The sequence below is a fragment of the Nerophis lumbriciformis genome, linkage group LG20 (genome assembly GCF_033978685.3).
Source record: "Nerophis lumbriciformis linkage group LG20, RoL_Nlum_v2.1, whole genome shotgun sequence".
Classification (NCBI taxonomy): Eukaryota; Metazoa; Chordata; class Actinopteri; order Syngnathiformes; family Syngnathidae; genus Nerophis; species Nerophis lumbriciformis.
Genome location: NC_084567.2, coordinates 23,205,001 through 23,227,118, shown reverse-complemented (window position 1 = coordinate 23,227,118; position 22,118 = coordinate 23,205,001). Strand labels below are relative to the sequence as shown.

Sequence of the window (22,118 nt, the reverse complement as noted above, 5' to 3'; positions counted from 1 at the left end):
AGAATGATGGTTTTCATTGTAAAGCGTACTGAGTGTTAAGAAAGGCGCTATCCATCCATCCATCCATCCATTTTCAACCACTTGTCCCGTTCGGGGTCGCGGGGGTGCTGCAGTCTATCTCAGCTGCATTCGGGCGGAAGGCGGGGTACACCCTGGACAAGTCGCCACCAGACAACATTCACACTCACATTCACACACTAGGGCCAATTTAGTGTTGCCAATCAACCTATCCCCAGGTGCATGTCTTTGGAGGTGGGAGGAAGCCGGAGTACCCGGAGGGAACCCACACAGTCACGGGGAGAACATGCAAACTCCACACAGAAAGATCCCGAGCGGGATTGAACTCAGGACTACACAGGACCTTCGTATTGTGAGGCACATACACTAACCCCTGCCCCACCGTGCTGCCCAAGAAAGGCACTGTATCAGATATAATCAATTAGTATTATACTTGATTATCTTATAAATACTGTCAGAATCAACAACACTGTCACCTCTTCCATGACCCTCAGGACGTGCTCACCCCAGGGATATAAGCTGAGAGTCCTCCTCTTCACACTACCGACCAATGAAAAATTACAACAAGGCGCCCACCGTGGTAGATGTTTGTTTGCTGCGCTTTTTCTTCTTTTTCTTCCTTGCTTTTTCTTATTTGTCTTCACAGTGCACATTTGTGCACTGCTAACATACAAAAGAGTGGCATAGCTGAAGATCGCCAGCACACACATTTATCCAGGATGTACTGATTTTATAACACCAAAGCTGCAACATATTGTTCGCTCCCGCAATCACCACCAGCACCAACAGGAAGGCCATGGAGCATCAATCTATGATTGCGCACCGGAGACGGGGATGTAGGCGAGGCAACCAGAGAGGGCCACATGCTAGGCTAAAAGCTCGCTCCAGGCGACCACACGCTACCCAGCCTCCTGCTAGCTAACGTGCAGTCCTTGGAAAACAAACTGGACGAGCTAAGAGCGAGGATCACAACACAGAGGGAAACAAGGCAATGCTGCCACTGAATTTTTACTGAAACCTGGCTTTCAGACAACGCCTCAGATTAAGCCGTTCAGCTCCAGACTCACTTTGCACACAGAGACTGGACTGCAGCCTCTGGTAAGACCAAAGGAGGAGGTGTGTGTTTCTTGTAACAACTTGTGGTGTAGAGACATACAGACTGTTGATGAACACTGCTCGCCTGACGGGGAGTTTTTACTGCTGAAATGCCAGTCCCACTGTCTACTGAGGGAATTTACTGCTGTGTTTTTGGCCGCTGTTTACATCCTCCAGCCACTATAGCTCTCGACAAACTCCACGACACCATCAGCACATCAGAGACAGCTCATCCTGACGCCTTTGTGCCGCTGGCGACTTTAACCAGTGCAACTTCCCTAAATAGTATCAACTTGGATAAAAGAAAAAATGGAAAACTATGGCATAAGAGGTGTTTCACAACAGTGGTTAAGTAGTTATTTAGAGGCCTACTGAAATGCGATTTTCTTATTTAAACGGGGATAGCAGGTCCATTCTATGTGTCATACTTGATCATTTCGCGATATTGCCATATTTTTGCTGAAAGGATTTAGTAGAGAACATCGACCATAAAGTTCACAACTTTTGGTCGCTGATAAAAAAGCCTTGCCTGTACCGGAAGTAGCAGACGAGTAGCGTGACGTCACAGGTTGTGGAGCTCCTCACAGCTGCACATTGTTTACAATCATGGCCACCAGCAGCGAGAGCGATTCGGACCGAGAAAGCGACAATTTCCCCATTAATTTGAGCGAGGATTAAAGATTCGTGGATGAGGAAAGTGAGAGTGAAGGACTAGAGGGCAGTGGGAGCGATTCAGATGCTGTGAGAGGCGGGTGAGACCTAATATTTAGCTGGGAATAACTAAAACAGTAAATAAACACAAGACATATATATACTCTATTAGCCACAACACAACCAGGCTTATATTTAATATGCAGAATACTGTGGAATTTTGCGATGAAATCAGACGACTTAATAGCTGGCCACCATGCTGTCCCAAAATGTCCTCTACAATCCGTGACGTCACGCACTGACGTCATCATACCGAGACATTTTCAGCAGGATATTTCACGCGGAATTTAAAATTGCACTTTAGTAAGCTAACCCGGCCGTATTGGCATGTGTTGCAATGGGTTTCAGTAGGCCTTTAAGTACTCAAGATGGCGGCGCCCTGCTCGGCTGCGGCTGCAGAGACTCATGGTAGTAGTAAGTAATAGATCTCAATATGTGGAAATTAATAAGACTAAATCACAGCCAAGAAGAGTAACTTGTGGGGTTCCACAAGGCTCGGTATTGGGACCTAAGTTATTTATACTTTATTCAAATTATATTTGTTCAGTATCTAGTAAATTGAAATGTATTATGTTTGCAGATGATGCAAATGTATATTGTTCAGGAGAACAGTTGAAGTAAGTGTTGAGGATAATAGAGGTTGAGTTGATTCAGCTAAAAAAATGGTTTGATATTAATAAGTTATCATTAAATTATAAGAAAACTAAATTTATGGTGTTTAGTGGTGCAAGGACAAATTGTGAAGCAAAATTAAAATTAAATCTAATGGAAATTGATAGATTATATGAAACTAAATTCATGGGAATAATAATTGATCATAAATTCTGTTGGAAACCACATATTGAATATATAAATGGAAAAATATCCAAATCCGTTGCTATTCTTTATAAAGTAAAACACATGCTGAATAAGAAATGTCTGCATATGTTATATTATTCTTTTATTTTTCCATATTTAACATATTGTGTTGAAATAATAAGAAATAATTCAAAAAAGGGTGATTAGAATAATACACAAAGTGTGCAACTATGAACATACCAATCCATTATTTATAAATTCTAAAGTGTTAAAATTTTTAGATATTGTTGTGGGGAGGCGGGGCCGGCGGACCGACGAGGCCCGCTCCAAGATGGCGGCGAGGAGGCGTCGACGGCAAGCAAGCGGCGAGATTGTGTGCGCCGAGAGCGACACCGCAATTGTGACCAGGTGCGGGGATCGCGCACCTGGTCACAATCAGCTAATCCCCTCGCATCAGTTAAAAGAACAGCGTCCGAGAGCGACGAGAGAGAAGGCGGTGGAGAGCCTGAGACGCATGCAGGAAGAAGGAGACAGACCCAACGAGAGGCGGATCCGAAGCGAGCGCGCCGGAGAGCCAGAGGGAGGCAAGGACGTACGCGGCTGAAAAGCAGGCGGCGGAGCGAGAAGCAGGTGCAAGTGCTGAAAAGCACGAAAAAGACTGGTATTATTGAAAAATAAAGAAGTCTAAACCTGCTTGCCCGCAACCTGTCCTTCCTAAATGGTCCTGAAAACCCACGAAACGGCATGAGACTACCACAATTGTGTTTTTAAAATTAATGGAAATTACGTTTCGAGTAAAGAACAACAGCCTTCGAGCTTGTATTCTTAGGTTATTTCAATTAAGAGGAGAAAACTATAATTTACGGGGATATTGATTTTCGAAATAGGTAAAGTAAGAATGAATATAAAATACACATGTATTTCATTTTTAGGAGTTAAATGGTGGAACAAGCTCAGTGATGAGCTGAAGACATGTAGTTCTTTGTTAAAGTTTAAGAAAACCTTGAAAGGTGAAATAATTGAAAATGATAAAATATAGCAACCATTACTTTCATCCCATTGATTTTTTTGAACGTTGATGTTACAGGCAATCTAATTTTCAGTGAAGGTATAGGATAGGCAAATATAAGCTTTGGCTTCAGCCTATTCCTTTTTTCGGTCATTCTTTTTCTTTTCTTTTCTTTTCGTGTGTAAATGTGTATGATTGTTAAGTATGTCTAATCTGTACTGTTAAACTGGTCACACAAAATGGTTGATGGTTGATTATATGACCGAAATACACTTATTTCATTCATTCATTCATTCAACTTGTAAAAATTCCCCACAAGAAAAAAAACAAATCACACAGAATGTTTACAGCAACATATGCTCTGCATACAGGGTTGCACCCCGCCCCCACTTCTGATACTCAGACCACATCATTATGTTCCTGTATCCAGCCTACAGACAATGACTGAAACATACAAATCCTGTCAACTCTGGACCCAAGGAACTGAGAGCCTCCTTCAGGACTCTTGCACGGATGGACTGGGGCGTGTTTAAAGCTGCAGCCTCTCAGGAGGACTCCTCTGTCAGGATACGGGACTATACTGAGTATGTGACTGGGTACATTAACATGTGTACCAACAACATCTTGCCCACCATGACATGACATGCTCATCATCGGCCCCGAATCCCCTCACCAAAACTGTTCACAACTTCCACCTCTCTGTCGACAACTCCATTCTGTCCCCATCCACTCACATCTGCAACCTTGGAGTCATTCTGGACAATAACCTCTCTTTTGAACACCACGTCAACCACATTACAAGAACTGCTTTCTTCCACCTCATAAATATTGCCCGTCTCCGTCCATCCCTCTCCTTCTCTGCCGCAGAAACCCTGATCCATGCCTTCATCACCTCCAGACTCGATTACTGCAACAGCATCCTCTACAGCTCATCTTCTAAAATCCTCAATAAACTCCAATACATTCAAAACTCTGCCGCCCGCCTGCTCACCCACACCCGCTCCCGTGAGCACATCACCCCAGTCCTTCAGACACTCCACTGGCTCCCCGTTCTTCACCGGATCCACTTTAAAATCCTCTTCCTCACCCACAAAGTGCTCAACAACCAGGCCCCCTGCTACCTCACCAACCTGCTTCACCACCTACCCGTTCACGCAGCCTCCGCTCCTCCGACGCCAACCTCCTCTCCCCACCACTAAGAACCAAGCTCAAGACCTGGGGTGATAGAGCCTTCTCCATCGCTGCTCCCACCCTCTGGAACTATCTCCCCAACCCCATCCCTGACTGCTCAGACCTTCCTACCTTCAAAAGCCTTCTCAAAATACACCTCTTCAGATCTGCTTTTAACATGTGATTAGTGTTCTGGGTCTTGTAATGTCCCGTCTTGTAATGTCCAGTGTTATTATGTTTTTTACTATGTACTGCTTTTATATTTCCTGTATTATGTATTATTACTTTGAACTGTTTTATATTTTAATCTTTATCCTGTAAAGCGTCTTTGAGTACCCTGAAAAGCGCTATACCAAATAAAATGTATTATTATTATTATTATTATACAAGTTGAAAAGTTATCCAATCAGAAGTCGTGGATAAACAGTCAGGTTTGCCACATGCTGCATGCTCACTAACTTGCATTTAAAATCTGGCAGTAAAATGGAATACAAGGCTGCAAAGTATAAAATGAGGAAAACGGCCAAGAGGGAATACAGAGAGAAGCTAGACAGCCTCTACTCCACCACTGATTCTGGGCAGATGTGGCAAGGCCTGCAACACATCGCAGACTACAGAACCCCTACCAGCACTATCAGCTCCACGGAGAGCCTACCGGATGACCTCAACACCTGCTTCAAGACCCTCAGTCACAACAGAGAAAAGAAGCACACACATTCTCAAACACAATTCTCCCCTTGCCTTCCTCTTCCACCCACCAACCATCATGTCAGCCCAAGTACACAAAGTACTGACGAAGATCAACCACCGAAAGGAAGCAGGTCAGGACAACATCCATGGACAGACTCCTAGACTTCCTGACCGGCAGGCCTCAGTCTTTCAGGATCGGTGACAGAACTTCAGCCAGCATCATCACAAACACTAGTACCCCAACATGGATGCGTCCTCAGCCAAATCCTATACACCCTGTTCACCCACGACTGTGTCGCCTCATCATCCTAAAGTTTGTGGATAACATGGCAGTTAAAGGAAATATCACTGGCGGGGCTAAACGGCCTACAGGAGGGAGGTGGCCCGTCTGGTTTCATGGTGTGACGACAACAATCTGACACTCAACACAGACAAGACAAAGGAGATGATAGCGGACTTGAAAAAGGACAGGAGAACGACAGGACCACTACACGTCCGGGAGCTTGAAGTGGAGGCGGTGAACAACTTCAAATACCTGGGCGTGCACATCAGTAGCGCCATTTCCAATACTCCTAGAAATGCGCAGAACCTAAATATCGCAATAAGAAACTGAAAATGGAAACACCCATATTCCGAAAAACCTCCCAAATATCACTAAAACTATTTTAGGCTCCCATGAGGTGGTTTTCAGACGTTTCGATATTGAAGTGTATTGCAAAAGCATGATGCAGACACTTTTTTTTACAGGGCATCTAACCACTGGACATGACGTGTTTGTGAATTCCTCGTGCACAATTCTCTCCTAAAAATCTCTTATTTCGTGGCTGCTGCCATACGTTAGGACGTTGCATTGAGAGATTACTCGATGCTTTCGCCTTCTGTTGACAATCACGGCAACTGCAGGGGCTGCAATTGTAATCACAGCTACAAAACCATGGAATCACAAAGCGGCCATCTTCCTCAAAGTGGAGTCTCTTGGGACAAGATTTTAAGACAATTACGACTCATGACGCAAAACACCCGTGAATGAAAAGACCCACAAGTCACAAATGTACTTTGTCAAAATTTTAGAAGTATTGCTTTTATTTTGCAAAATACTGCTTGGGAAACACAGCTAGTGAGGACCTCACTTGGACATTCAACACCACACAACTGGTCAAGAAGGCCCGACAATGGCTATACTTTCATAGGAGGTTGAGGAAGTTCGGGATGGCACAAAAAATCCTCTGCATTTTTTACAGCTGCATTGTGGAGAGCATCCTGACCAGCTGTATCACCCTCTGGTATGGCAGCATCACTAGCCACATGTATGTGGACAATATTTATTTAATCTAATCATCATTCAGATTACAATGCTGCTGTGTAAAATCTGATTATGACCTGCGTTCTCATGCATCACACCTTAAACCGGAATACTTTACTTGGACATGCACAGAACCTGACATAAACGGAAAGGTGTGGTTTTATTTGTGCTAAGGTGCCATCTTTTGGACAAGTTTGCTTACTGCAGGTGCTGTAAAAAGACATGGATTTGTGCATTTCTGCTTGTCCAACATTATTACGTTTTTTTTTTTTTTTTTTTTATTTCCTTCTGTTCACTACTTTTGTTCTACCTCTCTTTTGAAATGGAGCTGATCTGTGTTTTTTATGTTGAGAATATGTACAACTGCGGCACGTCTCGATGTTAAGACATTCTTAGACTTAGACTTAGACATAGACAAACTGTGTTCTGTATATGTGTTTGAGGCTAGCAGTTAGCACTTGGAGTAGCAAGCATTTCAAATTCTTATGGGTGAACATAACAGAAGCTCTATGCTGGGACATTAACACTGCTTCTACAGTCGGAAAGGCCCAACAATGTCTTTTTTTGAGGAAACTAAAATGCGCAAACATTCCACAGAAATCAATGGTAAACTTTTACAACTGTGCCATCAGCAGTGTCCTCACTTATGGATTTTTAGTGTGGTTTGCTAGCTGCACTAAAGCGAACCAACAGGCCCTCCAGCGAGTGGTTAAAGCGGCGGGGAAAATAACAAGGACGATACTCCCAGAGATGAGTGCCATGTACACAACTCGCTGCCTAAAGCGAGTTCACAACATCCTGAAGGACAGATACCAACCAGCACATGGCCTCTTCAACCTGCTACCTTCTGGAAGGAGGTGTAGATCGATTCGCGCCAGGACCACCAGAATGTCTCACAGTCTGTATCCCCAGGCTGTGAGACTGCTAAATGAACAGCCTGCCCCTTTGCTGCCCTGGACCATCTTATTACCTCACTCTTCACTACCTCATTTATTGTGCTCTGGACAATGCATTGCTGCAACATCAACATAACAGCCATCAGACATCTGACTGTTCCCTCCCCCACGTCCCTCTTATCGCGATCTTCCTGACAATGCTAAAATGTAAACTATTGTCAACCGGCAAATCAATGCAGTTTCTATGCCGCTGGACAAAGCTCAAACAAAATCTCGTTGACATGTATGACTTAAGTGTTGTTGTGACAATGACAATAAAGGAATTGATTGATTGATAGCTGTAATGTCGTGAATAAAACAGCTCATTATCATTTATTGTTATATCGACACATGACACTCCAGACCATACTTTTGTTTCTGCTAGTCTCACTTTAAAACAACAAATTCAACGGTATATAATGCTACTTCTGTACATGTTGAATGGGGGGAGACAGCAGCATGCGCAGTAAGGATAATTCAAACCCGAATTTCGGAAGATGTGTTTTCAATGCGCTACAATCCAAATGACTATTGGCATAAACCGCCCGTCTTGATCTGAATGAAATTTTGATCTGAATGTGTGTGATCGGGTCAGAATATTCCAAATGGCGTGTTTACATGAAACATTTTTATTCCAGTTAGGCTTTTAATCCAATTAAATGTGTCTATGTGCACATAGCTACTGCAGCAGACCACAAACGATTGCAGACAGTGGTGAAGACTGCTGAAATAATCACAGAGACACCACTGCACTCTCTGCAGAGAATTTAGCTGCCTCCATTCTCAAGGACACTACCCACCCTAAGCACAAACTGTACACGCTGCTCCTCTCAGGTACCGGAGGTACAGAAGTGTGAAAAGCAGGAACTAAACAAAACTATTTCTTTCACTCTGCAATCAGACTCCTAAATAACTAACAGGACATATACTCTCACTATATCGTCATCATATACCTGAGCCATACTGTAATTTTGCACATGTTAAGTTGCACATGCATCTCTTTATACTTTACGCAAAATGCACATTGTCAACTTCTCTGTGCATGTTTTGTACATGACATTTATAGCATTGTTATGTACAACATTTAACATTTAACATTTAAAATTCTCTGCACAAAGACCAAGGAAATAGTGGTGGATTTTAAGAAGGTCAGACACCCCCATTTCCCCCTGCAGATCAGAGGAGCAGCTGTAGAAATGGTCTTTAGCGTCAGGTATCTTGAGGTTCATCTATCCAGGGACCTCACCTGGAGCCACAACAGTGTCTCTATATCTTCAGGAAGCTGCAGTGTGCTGGACTAAGGAGCTCCATCCTTAGGAGCTTCTACAGAAGTGTGGTGGAGAGCACCCTCAGTATTAGCATAATGGTGTGGCACAGCAGCTGCACAGCTGAAGATAGGAAGGCACTGCAGAAGGTGGTGAAAGCTGCTCAGAAGAGGGTGAGCACCACACAAATATCTTCATCAAAAGAAGCAGAAAGAGGGCTTCCAAGGGCCTCCTAGAGTGCACCTTGACCGTGCTTAAAAATGCGGACGACGTGGCGCAGTTGGGAGAGTGGCCGTGCCAGCAACCTGAGGGTTCTTGGTTCAATCCCCACCTTCTACCAACTTCGTCACGTCCGTTGTGTCCTTGGGCAAGACACTTCACCCTTGCTCCTGATGGGTTGTGGTTAGGGCCTTGCATGGCAGCTCCCGCCATCAGTGTGTGAATGTGTGTGTGAATGGGTGAATGTGGAAATAGTGTCAAAGCGCTTTGAGTACCTTGAAGGTAGAAAAGCGCTATACAAGTATAACCCATTTATCATTTCATCATTTATTTACTTAAAAATAGGTTTGTTGTCTTCATCACGCTTCTATGTAGTCCAGAAAAAATGGTACATTTGTGCACTGGATTTTGCACACATGACAAACCATTACAGGTTGGAGAAGATTTTGCCAATGGTGTGCGGGAAATGAGTGTCTCTTAATGTATTTGGAAAATCATTGCACCTGACTGAAAGTTCCATCATTCATTCATCCATCCGTCAATTTCTACCGCTTGTCCCTCATGGGTCGCTACACTTGGGTGGAAGGTATGGTACACACTGAAAGTTATGTTCTAAAAATGGTAATTATAGTACAATACTATAAAAACAATATAGAATGTTTTCTCCTTGTTGTCTTGTGACTCATTCAGGTCTTGATTGCCAAACTTGTTGTCCATGCAGGTTTACACTCACAAGAGTGTAAACCTGCATAAGACTAGGGACAACCCTAAGGTTCTTTGACAGTTCTTTGTTCTTGCCTGTGGTGGCGTAGACGTTTGACTGAAGAGTGTGTTTGTGTGACAGGTGTATTCTATACACATAATGAGCTGAGATCAACAGCACTTTTTTAAAGGGACATACATCATTTGTTTGTTTCATGAACACAAAACCACTCTGTGGGGTCTCAATGACTGCTGATTGATAAGAGGATCAAATACTTGGTTCACCTAAACAGAAATTATTTTAAAACATGTTTTCAATGTTTTTATATCGTATCTCTCTGTAAAAATAAACCTTCCATACATTCTGAATTGTTCATTGCAATGTAAGGGTAAAACTTACAAAATGAGCAGATGATCAAATACTTATTTTTAGACTGTTTTGGGGCAAAATACCAAAAGTATATGCTTATATTACTTATATTCGGGTGAATAATAATAAAATAAGGTAATATGATGAATAAAACATATTTGACATAGAATATAGAGCAGCTGTGTCCAAAGTGTGGCACTGCTGCGATTTGTGGCCCAGAGTTCGAGTTTTACTGCTCGCAGAATAGTGTGGTGATGAAATCAAACTGTAAGAAAAATTAGCAAAATTACTATGTAATGCGAAAAACCTGCATTTCCAGTCCAATAATAATACACATTGTCACTTATAACACAAAGCTGACACAAAGTTTTGTGTTTAGTTTTTTTAGCATTTTCTTTAAAAAACAAAATATGTCATTATGGCTAACGCATGCACACCTTTAAATTTGGTGGAAAACCCTGATTTTGTACATTACTAATTAATTTTGCACATACATTTACATGATTTTTTGGCAATACATTTAAGCAGTGGGACTTTATCTCCCCACTTGCCTTGGGACGCCTTGGGATGCCCCAGGAGAAGCTGAAAAAAGTGGCTGGGGAGAGGGATCTCTGGGCTTCTTTGCTTAGGCTGCTGCCCCCGCGACCCGACCTCGTATAAGCGGAAGAAGATGGATGGATGGACTTTTAAGCATACCCTGTTTAGAGAAGTCAAATCATTTTACACACAACTGCTTATTTTAAAATGCAATGCTAAATCAACAAAAAAGGTTTTGTTGGGGTTTTCGAAAACCTGGGCAGCTGTGGCTAACACAGTTAAAGCTGAGCATTAAGCACCAATAAACTCTGTCACTTTGTGTTAAAAATCAGCACCGGATTTGATCAGATTAGCCTTCTAAGGGTCTTTAGGGGAAAGATGCTCTCTTTCACTTTATTGAGTGATAATCCATTGAAACGAGATTATTGCTTCTGTTTTTCCGTGTAAATACACTTACCATTGTTTTTTTCCCCTCAGCACACTTCTTAGTGTTGGAGTTGAATTTATTTTTCTGGACTTATAACAACACCCATGCTGCCTAATATTAAATAAATACATCTCTTTGTATAGATATGGTATCTTATCAATAAACTATTTTGCCGATTTAATCTAGTAGTTTTCCCATGTCAAATAATACTTCAACACTTCCTTAAAAAAACATGTTAGTTGCATTGCTTCTAAAAAGCATCTAGCAGGATCTCTGCATGCATCATTTATTTGACTCATTAGTTGTTTTTTCCTAGCTTTTTTCATCTCCCTGCTTCCTGACATAAAACCTCCTTCCACATGTCTTGGCCTTTAAACTGCTAAATATTTATGAGCCTGCTGGGTAGCGGAGGTGTTTACATTTAGTTTCACAGATCAATGCACTCACACAAACATGTGTACACACACACACAAACACACACAAACAAGGCTCTGATTTCTCACCATCTAGATCATTCTCGGGTGTCTCAGCGGTATACCAGTCGCTGGCTGGACCTGTTCCGTTGGTGGTCATGGCTGATACCTGAAAACTGTACTGACTGCCCTTTTCAAGACCTGGAAAGAAAACAAGTACATGAAAGTATAATATTAATCATTCATTTTCTACACAGCTAACATGTTCAGGTCATGGGGGAGCTTGAACCTATCCAAGAAACAACAATTCATACCGACTGACAATTCAGACTGGGTCTATTTAACCTACCGTATTTTTCGGACCATAAGGCATACTTGCCAACCTTGAGACCTCCGATTTCGGGAGGTGGGGGAGGGGGGTGGGGGTGGGCGTGGTCGGGGTGGGACGGAGGCGTGGTTGGGGGCGTGGCTAAAAAGGGAGGAGTATATTTACAGCTAGAATTCACCAAGTCAGGTATTTCATATATATATATATATATATATATATATATATATATATATATATATATATATATATATATATATATATATATATAATAAATACTTGACGTTCAGTGAATTCGAGCTATATATATATATACATATATATATTTATTTTATTATATATATATATATATATATATATATATATATATATTAAATAAATACTTGAATTTCAGTGTTCATTTATTTACACATATACACACACATAACACTCATCTACTCATTGTTGAGTTAAGGGTTGAATTGTCCATCCTTGTTCTATTCTCTGTCACTATTTTTCGAACCATGCTGAACACCCTCTCTGATGAAGCATTGCTGTGTGGCACGCACAAAAGTGCTTTCATCAAATGCACTAGATGGCAGTATTGTCCTGTTTAAGAGTGTCACAACATTGCTGTTTACGGCAGTCGAACTGCTTTACGGTATAGAAAAAAGTGACTGCTGTTGTTGTGTGTTGTTGCCACGCTGGGAGGACGTTAATGAAACTGCCTAACAATAAACCCACATAAGAAACCAAGAACTCGCCCTCCTTCATTCTATAGTTATAACGTGATTGGGCAGGTACGCTTTTTTATATTGTGGAGGACCTGAGTCCGCCTGAATTTCGGGAGAAAATTTGTCCCGGGAGGTTTTTGGGAGAGGCGCTGAATTTCGGGAGTCTCCCGGAAAATCCGGGAGGGTTGGCAAGTATGCCATAAGGCGCACCGGATTATAAGGCGCATTGCCGATGAGCGGGTCTATTCAGGTCTATTTTCAAACAAAAGGCGCACCGGATTATAAGGTGCATTTAAGGGGTCACATTATGATTTTCTTTCTGAATTTAAAACACTCCCTTGTGGTCTACATAACATGTAATGGTGAGTTTTTGGTCAAAATGTTGCATAGATTATGTTTTACAGACCATCTTCAAGTTGCTTCCTGACCGTCGCTTCAGGATGCGCCGTTTTGTGGACAGTCTTATTTACTTGGCACCACTTCTACCCGTCATCTTTGTTGTGCCGGTGTAGCGTGCAAGAACGGGAGTAGAAGAAGTGTCAAAAGATGGAACTAACTGTTTTAATGACATTCGGTCTTTACTTACATCAATAACAGAGCAGCATCTCCTCATCCGTGGCTCAATAGTGCAATAACAACGCCGGAAATGTGTCCCGTGAAAACAAGTCCGACCGGAACTCTCTAATAACTAAAGTTCCATGGGTGAATTATGTAAACCCACTACACAGGTAGTTTTTAGCACTTTCATAGTGAGTCTACTGACATATATGTTAGAACAGGGGTCACCAACCTTTTTGAAACCAAGAGCTACTTCTTGGGTACTGATTAATGCGAAGGGCTACCAGTTTGATACACACTTAAATAAATTGCCAGAAATAGCCAATTTGCTCAATTTACCTTTAACTCTATGTTATTATTAATAATTAATTATATTTATCTTTGTGGAAACACTGATCATCTTAATGATTTCTCACATATATATAGAAACAGATAAATATCAATATGCAACACTTTATTTTTATATTTTCTCCAAGTGCACATTTTTCAAATTAAACATTTTTAAATGATCACTTCTAAGACAGTCTTGTGAAATCACAATATCCCATTTTAACTCGCTAGCCACTAACATTTTTTAACAAATCATGAATTACTTTGCACCATGTTTGTACAAATAATAACTCATGTAAAATACAAAAGTCAACTCTCAAATTTTTAAATAAATCATGTCACACTTTGAACTGGACACCAAATCTGTTATCTGTTTCTTTGTCAGTTAGTGAAGACCAAGTCTTTAAAATATGTTCTTGGATTTTCAAATTCTATTTGAGTTTTGTCTCTCTTAGAATTAAAAATGTCGAGCAAAGCGAGACCAGCTAGCTAGTAAATAAATAAAATTTAAAAAATAGAGGCAGCTCACTGGTAAGTGCTGCTATTTGAGCTATTTTTAGAACAGGCCAGCGGGCTACTCATCTGGTCCTTACGGGCTACCTGGTGCTCGCGGGCACCGCGTTGGTGACCCCTGTTAGAACCTAACACTACTTTATATTAGAAATGGCAACAGCGGGGAATGAATACCCCATAACAAGAAGATAAAGAAAAAGAAGAAGCTTATCGACTATGTTGTTGGCAGGCACTACAATGGCGGAAGCGCGGACATTTTCAGGACTTATGCCGATCCCAAAAACAAATCAGCAGGCACCAGAAGGTAAGAAAATTTGGTTTTGCATAATATTGCAAGACAAAACGCCAAATAATATGTCTGCTAATGGTTGCCATTTTGCGGTCGTTATACAGAACCATAATAATACTTGTATGTTGAAGCACTATTCGTCTCTCTACAGTACCCGTAATGTTTCCATAATCCATCAAGCGGTGTGGCTTCATAGCTTACCATAGTCGTGATAAAACATTTTGACAGATTTTTGAGCGCCGTGTGTAATGTTCTATATTCTCAATGGAACATTTAAAGTTTTGGTGTTGTTTACTGGCCTCATCTTGCAGTCTACACACATCTCTTATGTGTGACTGCCACACTGGTCACACTTATTACACCATGTACGAAATAAAATAGCTTTGAGGTCGGTAAGCACAACAAGAATTATTGCGTACATTAAGCGCACCGGTTTATAAGGCGCACTGTCGACTTTTGAGAAAATGAAAGGATTTGAAGTGTGCCTTATAGTCCGAAAAATACGGTACAATAACATGCACGTTTCAGAATTATGGGGGACGACATGAGAACCAGGAGAAAAAACTAAAGAACACATATAGTAAGGATGTGCCGAAGGATCAGTCACAATTCAGAATCGAGTGATCTTTGTGAAAGCTCAAAATGTTACAGGCAACTTTTCATTTAAACCTTTCAGGAAATGTCGGAAATGGGAAAGGATTAAGTGATTACATTTTGGGGCTGATCCAAATAATTTCTACTACGTAACCTTATGTTTACATAACGTGCTGCTATTTCTGTGTGTGTGTGTGTGTGTGTATGGGAGCGGTCCCACCTCCACTCACATAGAGAGTGGATGACTGACAAGAGGCTTCACTCAGTTTCTTTCATTCAGCTTGATAACTCAAAAAGTTACAGTATCTGCACATTTTGATTACCGGTACATGTTCAGGAAAAGTCAGAAATGGGATAAAGTTAAAGTTAAAGTTTACCAATGATAGTCACACACACACTAGGTGTGGTGAAATTACTCTGTGCGTTTGACCCATCCCCTTGTTCCACCCACTGAGAGTTGAGGGAAGCAGTGAGCAACAGCGGTGGCCGCGCTCGGGAATCATTTTGGTGATTTAACCCCCAATTCCAACCCTTGATGCTGAATGCCAAGCAGGGAGGTAATGGGTCCCATTTTTGTAGTCTTTGGTATGACTCGGCCGGGGTTTGAACTCACGACCTACCAATCTCAGGGCACTTTTGGGGGTGATCCGGTGTTCTGTCAAAGTGAGTTGCTTTGTCAAAAAGAGTGACCCAATGAGGTACGTATAAAGTTTTCCACAAAACAAATTAAAACCAAAACTAACTACTTTGTGTAGCCTTACCTCATATAGACTTTGTCACTATCACTACAAGTAATTATTTTAAATTATATTTCCATCATTATTTCTTCTGACCAGTAAGCATGGAGGCACTTACAGTGTGAGGAAGTTCACATTGACACAAATAATGGTAGCCTACATTTTTCATTTTCGTCACCGTTGTTTAAACAGGAATAGCAAAAGGTAGCTTTTTTCAAGGACACAGCTCACGTCGACAGAACACCGGATCGCCCTCTGGATTCAGGACTTCTTACTTTTGGGAGATAGGACATGGCGTCGATCTGCCCTCTTTTAGTGCGTTTTTAGTTATTATTATTATTATTGCTTTACTATTACTTCTATATTGTTCTTCTGGCTTGACTTGATCTTGGCTTCAAACCAGTGCAGTGTTTCTGGCATCATTATATGACCTGAGAATTACAGCAGTGCACTTTGAGGAATTAAGGTGCAGAACATCAATAAATAATGTCTTTTCAGCTGAATTTTAATGGACTCATTGATTTAGGGCCAAGTCAGATATTAGCTTCTGTAGTACTGTACACCTGTAGATTATGTAAGAAAACCAAGGTCAGAGCTACAGAGCATTATGTAAAGGACATCTGCTGAACATGATAGTTTTATGGTAAAACAGCATGAATGGAGGTTCCTGTGGGTCGGCACGGTATGTCAAGTAATGCATTGTCACCCTTAAATGATGTGATTTATGGATTCAAGATCAGGGGACCAAACAGCAGCATTAGACCACATTTCTTGATTAAACACCACCTCCTTAATTAATTGTATCTGTGGCTCACTTGATTTAAGAACAGGGTTAAGGAAGGATAGGGTCAAACGTGCCGTAATGCAGATAAACGTCAGCAGAACTAACAAAGCCCTGGAGCAGTGGTCGGTAATTCACAACGCTTCAGCCTTCTTGTTGTGGCTCCTTTTGCTGAGCGAGGAGAAGTTTTTAACACTGCTGTGGAGGAATTTTGTAAAGTTGTATTTTTACTGAATTTCTGTAAGGCAGTAAATGTGTCGATGCTGAGTTCTGGTGACTAAGGAGTGTGAGGGAAGCAAGGGGAAGGGAGTGGTATGAGTGTCTGGCTGTGTGTGGTGACCAATACACAAAAGACAGTTGACTTCTTGGACCTAAGCTAAACTGCATTTTTTACTTCAATCAATCAATCAATCAATCAATCAATCTTTATTTATATAGCCCTAAATCACAAGTGTCTCAAAGGGCTGCACAAGCCACAACGACATCCTCGGTACAAAGCCCACATACGGGCAAGGAAAAACTCACCCCAGTGGGACGTCGATGTGAATGACTATGAGAAACCTTGGAGAGGACCGCATATGTGGGTAACCCCCCCCCCCCCCCCCTCCTCTAGGGGAGACCGAAAGCAATGGATGTCGAGTGGGTCTGACATAATATTCTGAGAGTCCAGTCCATAGTGGATCCAACATAATAGTAAGAGTCCAGTCCATAGTGGGGCCAGCAGGACACCATCCCGAGCGGAGACGGGTCAGCAGCTTGATATGATATGATATGTGCAATAATGCTGCAACAAACGACCATTTTGATAATGGACTAGTCATCACCTATTTTAACAATTAGTCGGCTAATCAGATTATGACGCGTACGCACATTCAGTAGCTGTATTTTATCTGTATTTCTAGGCATGTGATAACTAACAATAAAGGTTACGACTTCATTCAGAACTTTTTATTTATACTGTAACCATGGTTGTCCCGATACCAATATGTTGGTACCAGTACCAACATGTATATTGATACTTTAATGGGGACCACAAAACATTTCATTATTGGCTTTACTTTAACTGAAAATATTACGATATAGTACTGCACTCAAAGAACACTTTTAGATGATTAAAATAAAACTCAAAAGGCTTTTCTTCTTGCATTTATAAAACAATTTAGACTTTTCCAATATTATATAATAGCCTGCCGTAATCTAGGATTAGGTTAAAATAGAATAGAAAGCTTTATTGACATTGTATTAAATGCTTCATAATTTATAGTTGCCACTCTTGGGTCTGTGCTTTAAGACAAATACAATCATTAGTAAATACTAAAATCAATACTATAGTGGCTAAAACTACACAAATAAGACATGTAGCAGGTACAATATATTGTTAAAGATAAAACACAAATTAAATTGTGGAATAAGATTCAGTCATTTTGATTTTCTCGTACATTAGTTCAAGCTACGTGGGAGGTTTTGACTGCGCTAATAATTGGTAACAAGCCAACCAGCTGTATGCACGTCTACAAAACTGTATGTGCACAGCAGGGGAGTTAGTTAACTATATTATTACACCTGTTACTCTTTAAACTCATTGTGCAGATCTGGATGCTTGTTATTTAAATGTTTAGCTAAGTTTGAGTGCAATACAGTATTGCCAGCTTTGGCAAGGCATGTTTTAAAGAGCGTGCTTGAAGCGCTTTTTAAGCTTCAAATTTATGGTTAGTTTTGAAGCCCAAATACATCCATATTGCGTTTCATGCACCCTCTTTATTAGTCAGTAGAATTGTCGTTTTTTTGCCATTCTTCCATTCTTCTCTGTTTCTGCTTTTATGCGCTGTATGTGCGCGCTGATACACTCAACATGTGTCTTGGCTCAGCAACGTCACCGCCGCACGGCAGCATGCGAATGAAAAAAAAAAAGGACCAGCATTTTTCAAAGAAAGTATAGTACCTTTTTTCAATTCATAAGTGCCACAGTAATTTGTTAGTACCTGTATTTCGTACAGACCTAACTGTAACTGTGCTACTCATAAGACTGTTACAAAAATAATACCTATTAAACTTGTGTCTATTATTTTATTAAAAAATATATATTTTTTTATATAAACAAACGACAGTCAAAATAGCAGCAATGAAAAAAATAAAAAAACAACCACAGCATATGTAATTTCTCCAAAAGCTAAAAAATGTTTTTTCATACAACTTCATCTTTCTGTTGTTAGCTAACTACTTAACAAGCCAACTATCTTAAGAGAATCTGAGACCGCATCATTTGGATGTCCGCCATGCCTCAGCTTTAAATGCTACCTCATCACAGACATATTGTCATGAAAAGCAAGGTCTGCTTTGACGTGATTAGGGAAAAAAGTTTCCATAGTTTCCATGTTTTCACCCCTGGTGTTGTTGCCAGGAGAGTCTAGGAGACATAGCCATTTTTCTCTCCCTGTTGCTGCTGGTCACCAGTCTCGCTAATTCGAGCACCTTCGTTTCCGTCTGGAAAAACATAAACTGTGACGTCAGCAACTATTATTATCGATAAATGAATTTATATGCAACACGTTTTATGGTCCATTAATGTCCGCAATGTCTACGAAACGAGCAAATGGCATCTTCTGAAAAGTATTTGAAAGTCGATTAACAGTGGCTATCCCACGCAGTCCAGCCCTGCAAACCACCCATATCCCCACCGATTGAGAGTTAAAACCAGCAACGCTAGCCATCGAGCTAAAAATAATTGGCTGTCATTCCCTGTTTGAGGTGTAAGACGGGGCAAAATGGTTACCAACCCCTGAACTAGAAGAACAGATACAGTACATGGCACATTTTATGTAGAAAACCCATGCAAGCCCGGGTTGCAAACTTAACATAGAAATGTTTAAATGGAAATTCGAAACTGTATCTCCTGAAGCATAAGTGCTGACTAATTTCTTGGAGTACAACTCAAACAATACACTAACATAAAAAGGATATATTAATTCAGGTAGAATTTGGACGATTCAGGTTCTCGTTCTGGTTTTTCGTTTCGATTTTAGTTCCCAACGATGAAAAAATTCTGAATTTACTATGAATTTCTCACAGGACTATTTTCAAGCATATTGTAGATATCGACCCCTTGAATGTGAACATAAATGTTACGAAGTTTCTTTCCAAACTTTCAATAATGTTTCACTTTATTTTTGAAAACCACAAAACAACACCTTAACACATATCCTGTTTATGTCTTAGAGATACGGAATTTAAGATCAGGTTTCCGATTTCGATCATCCATGAGTGAATTTGTTCTCATTTAAAAATTGTGTTTTTTACTCTCCAAGTCCTGCTTTAAGCATGGAATTATTCAACGAGGTTATAAACAATAACAAAGATGTAAAAACAAACAAAAAATATTTTTGGAAAATACAAATATCAATCTAATCCCTCGAGTACCGATCATACAATGATACTACTCTTGGTATAACACAATTGATTTATGGATCGATCCATCTGATCCCTGGCAGTAGTCACTAAGCTACAACAGAGCAGTCCAACAGTTGCTGTGATATTATCCTGTTAATAACTGCTCACTTCCTGTTCTAGCATGCTTCGATCTACACTTCTTCTTAAAGTTTACTATGCACTTATTTCTTATTTTGTGTCAAGCTAGTTAAGCGTCTTAGTGATTAGCTTGCCTGCTCCTGCTTGTTCTTCCTCTGTGTGGAGCATGTCTTAAAGACCTACAGTTGTTATGATCCGTTGCCCGGATCATGTTTTGTTCTGTTATTTTGACTACCTCAGTACTGTTTTCAGCACCCCTGGGTTTGTGTTTTGGTTATCATGGGTGCTGATTAATTTCACCTGCCTCTAATTAGTGTACGGGACGCTCACCTACTCCTGGGCACTAATCAGAGAGCTACTTTTTCCTGTTTTTCGCCACACACTGTCTTGTTTGACGAGTCCTTGCTTCTTTGCTCGTGTTTTCTATGCCAAGCTTTTCCGTTACCTTTGCCATAGCTTCCCGTGCATTCGGCACACTTTTCTGTTTACTTATTATTAGGGATGTCCGATAATATCGGCCTGCCGATATTATCGGCCGATAAATGCGTTAAAATGTAATATCGGAAATTATCGTTTTTTTTTATTATCGGTATCGTTTTTTGTTTTTTTTGTATTGTTTTATTGAATCAACATAAAAAACACAAGATACACTTACAATTAGTGCACTAACCCAAAAAACCTCCCTCCCCCATTCACAGTCATTCACACAAAAGGGTTGTTTCTTTGTGTTATTAATATTCTGGTTCCTACATTATATATCAATATATATATATATCAATACAGTCTGCAAGGGATACAGTCCGTAAGCACACATGATTGTGCGTGCTGCTGGTCCACTAATAGTACTAACCTTTAACAGTTAATTTTACTAATTTTCATTAATTACTAGTTTCTATGTAACTGTTTTTATATTGTTTTACTTTCTTTTTTATTCAAGAAAATGTTTTTAATTTATTTATCTTATTTTATTATTATTTTTAAAAAGTACCTTATCTTCACCATACCTGGTTGTCCAAATTAGGCATAATAATGTGTTAATTACACGACTGCATTATCGGTTGATATCGGTATCGGTAATTAAAGAGTTGGACAATATCGGAATATCGGATATCGGCAAAAAGCCATTATCGGACATCCCTACTTATTATCCTGTATGATTCATGAGGAATAAATCATATTGGGAGAACGATCCGCGCAGTAAAATGCAACCCAAGCGTAACACCAATACTTATAAGAAATCAAATGTATTTGCCGCAATGGAGGATTATTGACTTAGGGGAGCGGCTACGCACAGTGTATGGCGGTACAGTTAGCTGCCTATGTGGCAGCTAATTTTTCTTAGCTTGTGACCAAGCATCACAAATAAGAATCAACGATTAAATGTGGACAGTTGCAGGAGGAACGTAATGTAAAACCCGGTTCTCATCAATGCCCAACTTGAATCTTCTTTTACATGAAACAAACTTTAAAACAAAGTTGTGAAGAGAAAACAGAAATGTTTTTCTTTAATCTCCAGTTGGACATTAGAGGAATGATACTTGCATCATTGGAAGTGGATACTGTTCGCTTCAAGATATGTAAAGTTAGTTATGGAAAGCGTATGATTTTGAGGACTTATTAATAATAACGATCACCTTCTACTGGGACAAACATTCCTAAGTGAACAGTGAAATGAAAAGAATATCAGTAAAAAAAATGAAAAGGGAGATCATTTTCTTCCAAATCCTGCGCAGCTCAAATTGAAATAATAGCTGGTGGCGATTTGAACGAGACACAAATATACATACAGTGGATGTAAATTTATGTAAATGCAATTTATACGACAGACACAACAAAAAAACAGACTGAGTGTGAACCCAAATTCAAGTTTTAAAAAAGCTAGAGGCAGTGAAATGCGTTAAGATCTGTATTTTTCCATCTCTTCCTTGGTTTTCCCCTCTGGTCATGTGATATTTGTATTCATGCTGTCCGTGGTGGCATAGATAAAGCTCTCCCTCTGTTGCTTTTATAAACAGTATAACCATGCCATTCATTCCTCACCAGCGCTAGTGTACCTTTGAACCAAAACAATCATGTTGCTTGACTCTGTGT

The 22,118-nt window shown here is 40.4% G+C and overlaps 1 protein-coding gene across 4 annotated transcripts in view; it reads right to left on the bottom strand.

Annotated features, from left to right (window-relative positions):
- Positions 1–22,118, bottom strand: part of dcc (DCC netrin 1 receptor) — a 706,325-nt gene that overhangs the window by 212,956 nt on the left and 471,251 nt on the right. For all 4 annotated transcript variants that reach the window (XM_061980597.1, XM_061980596.1, XM_061980599.1 and 1 more), the window contains one exon: positions 11,753–11,863. In XM_061980597.1, coding sequence (XP_061836581.1) covers positions 11,753–11,863 — 111 coding nt within the window. The remainder of the gene's footprint in view (positions 1–11,752; positions 11,864–22,118) is intronic.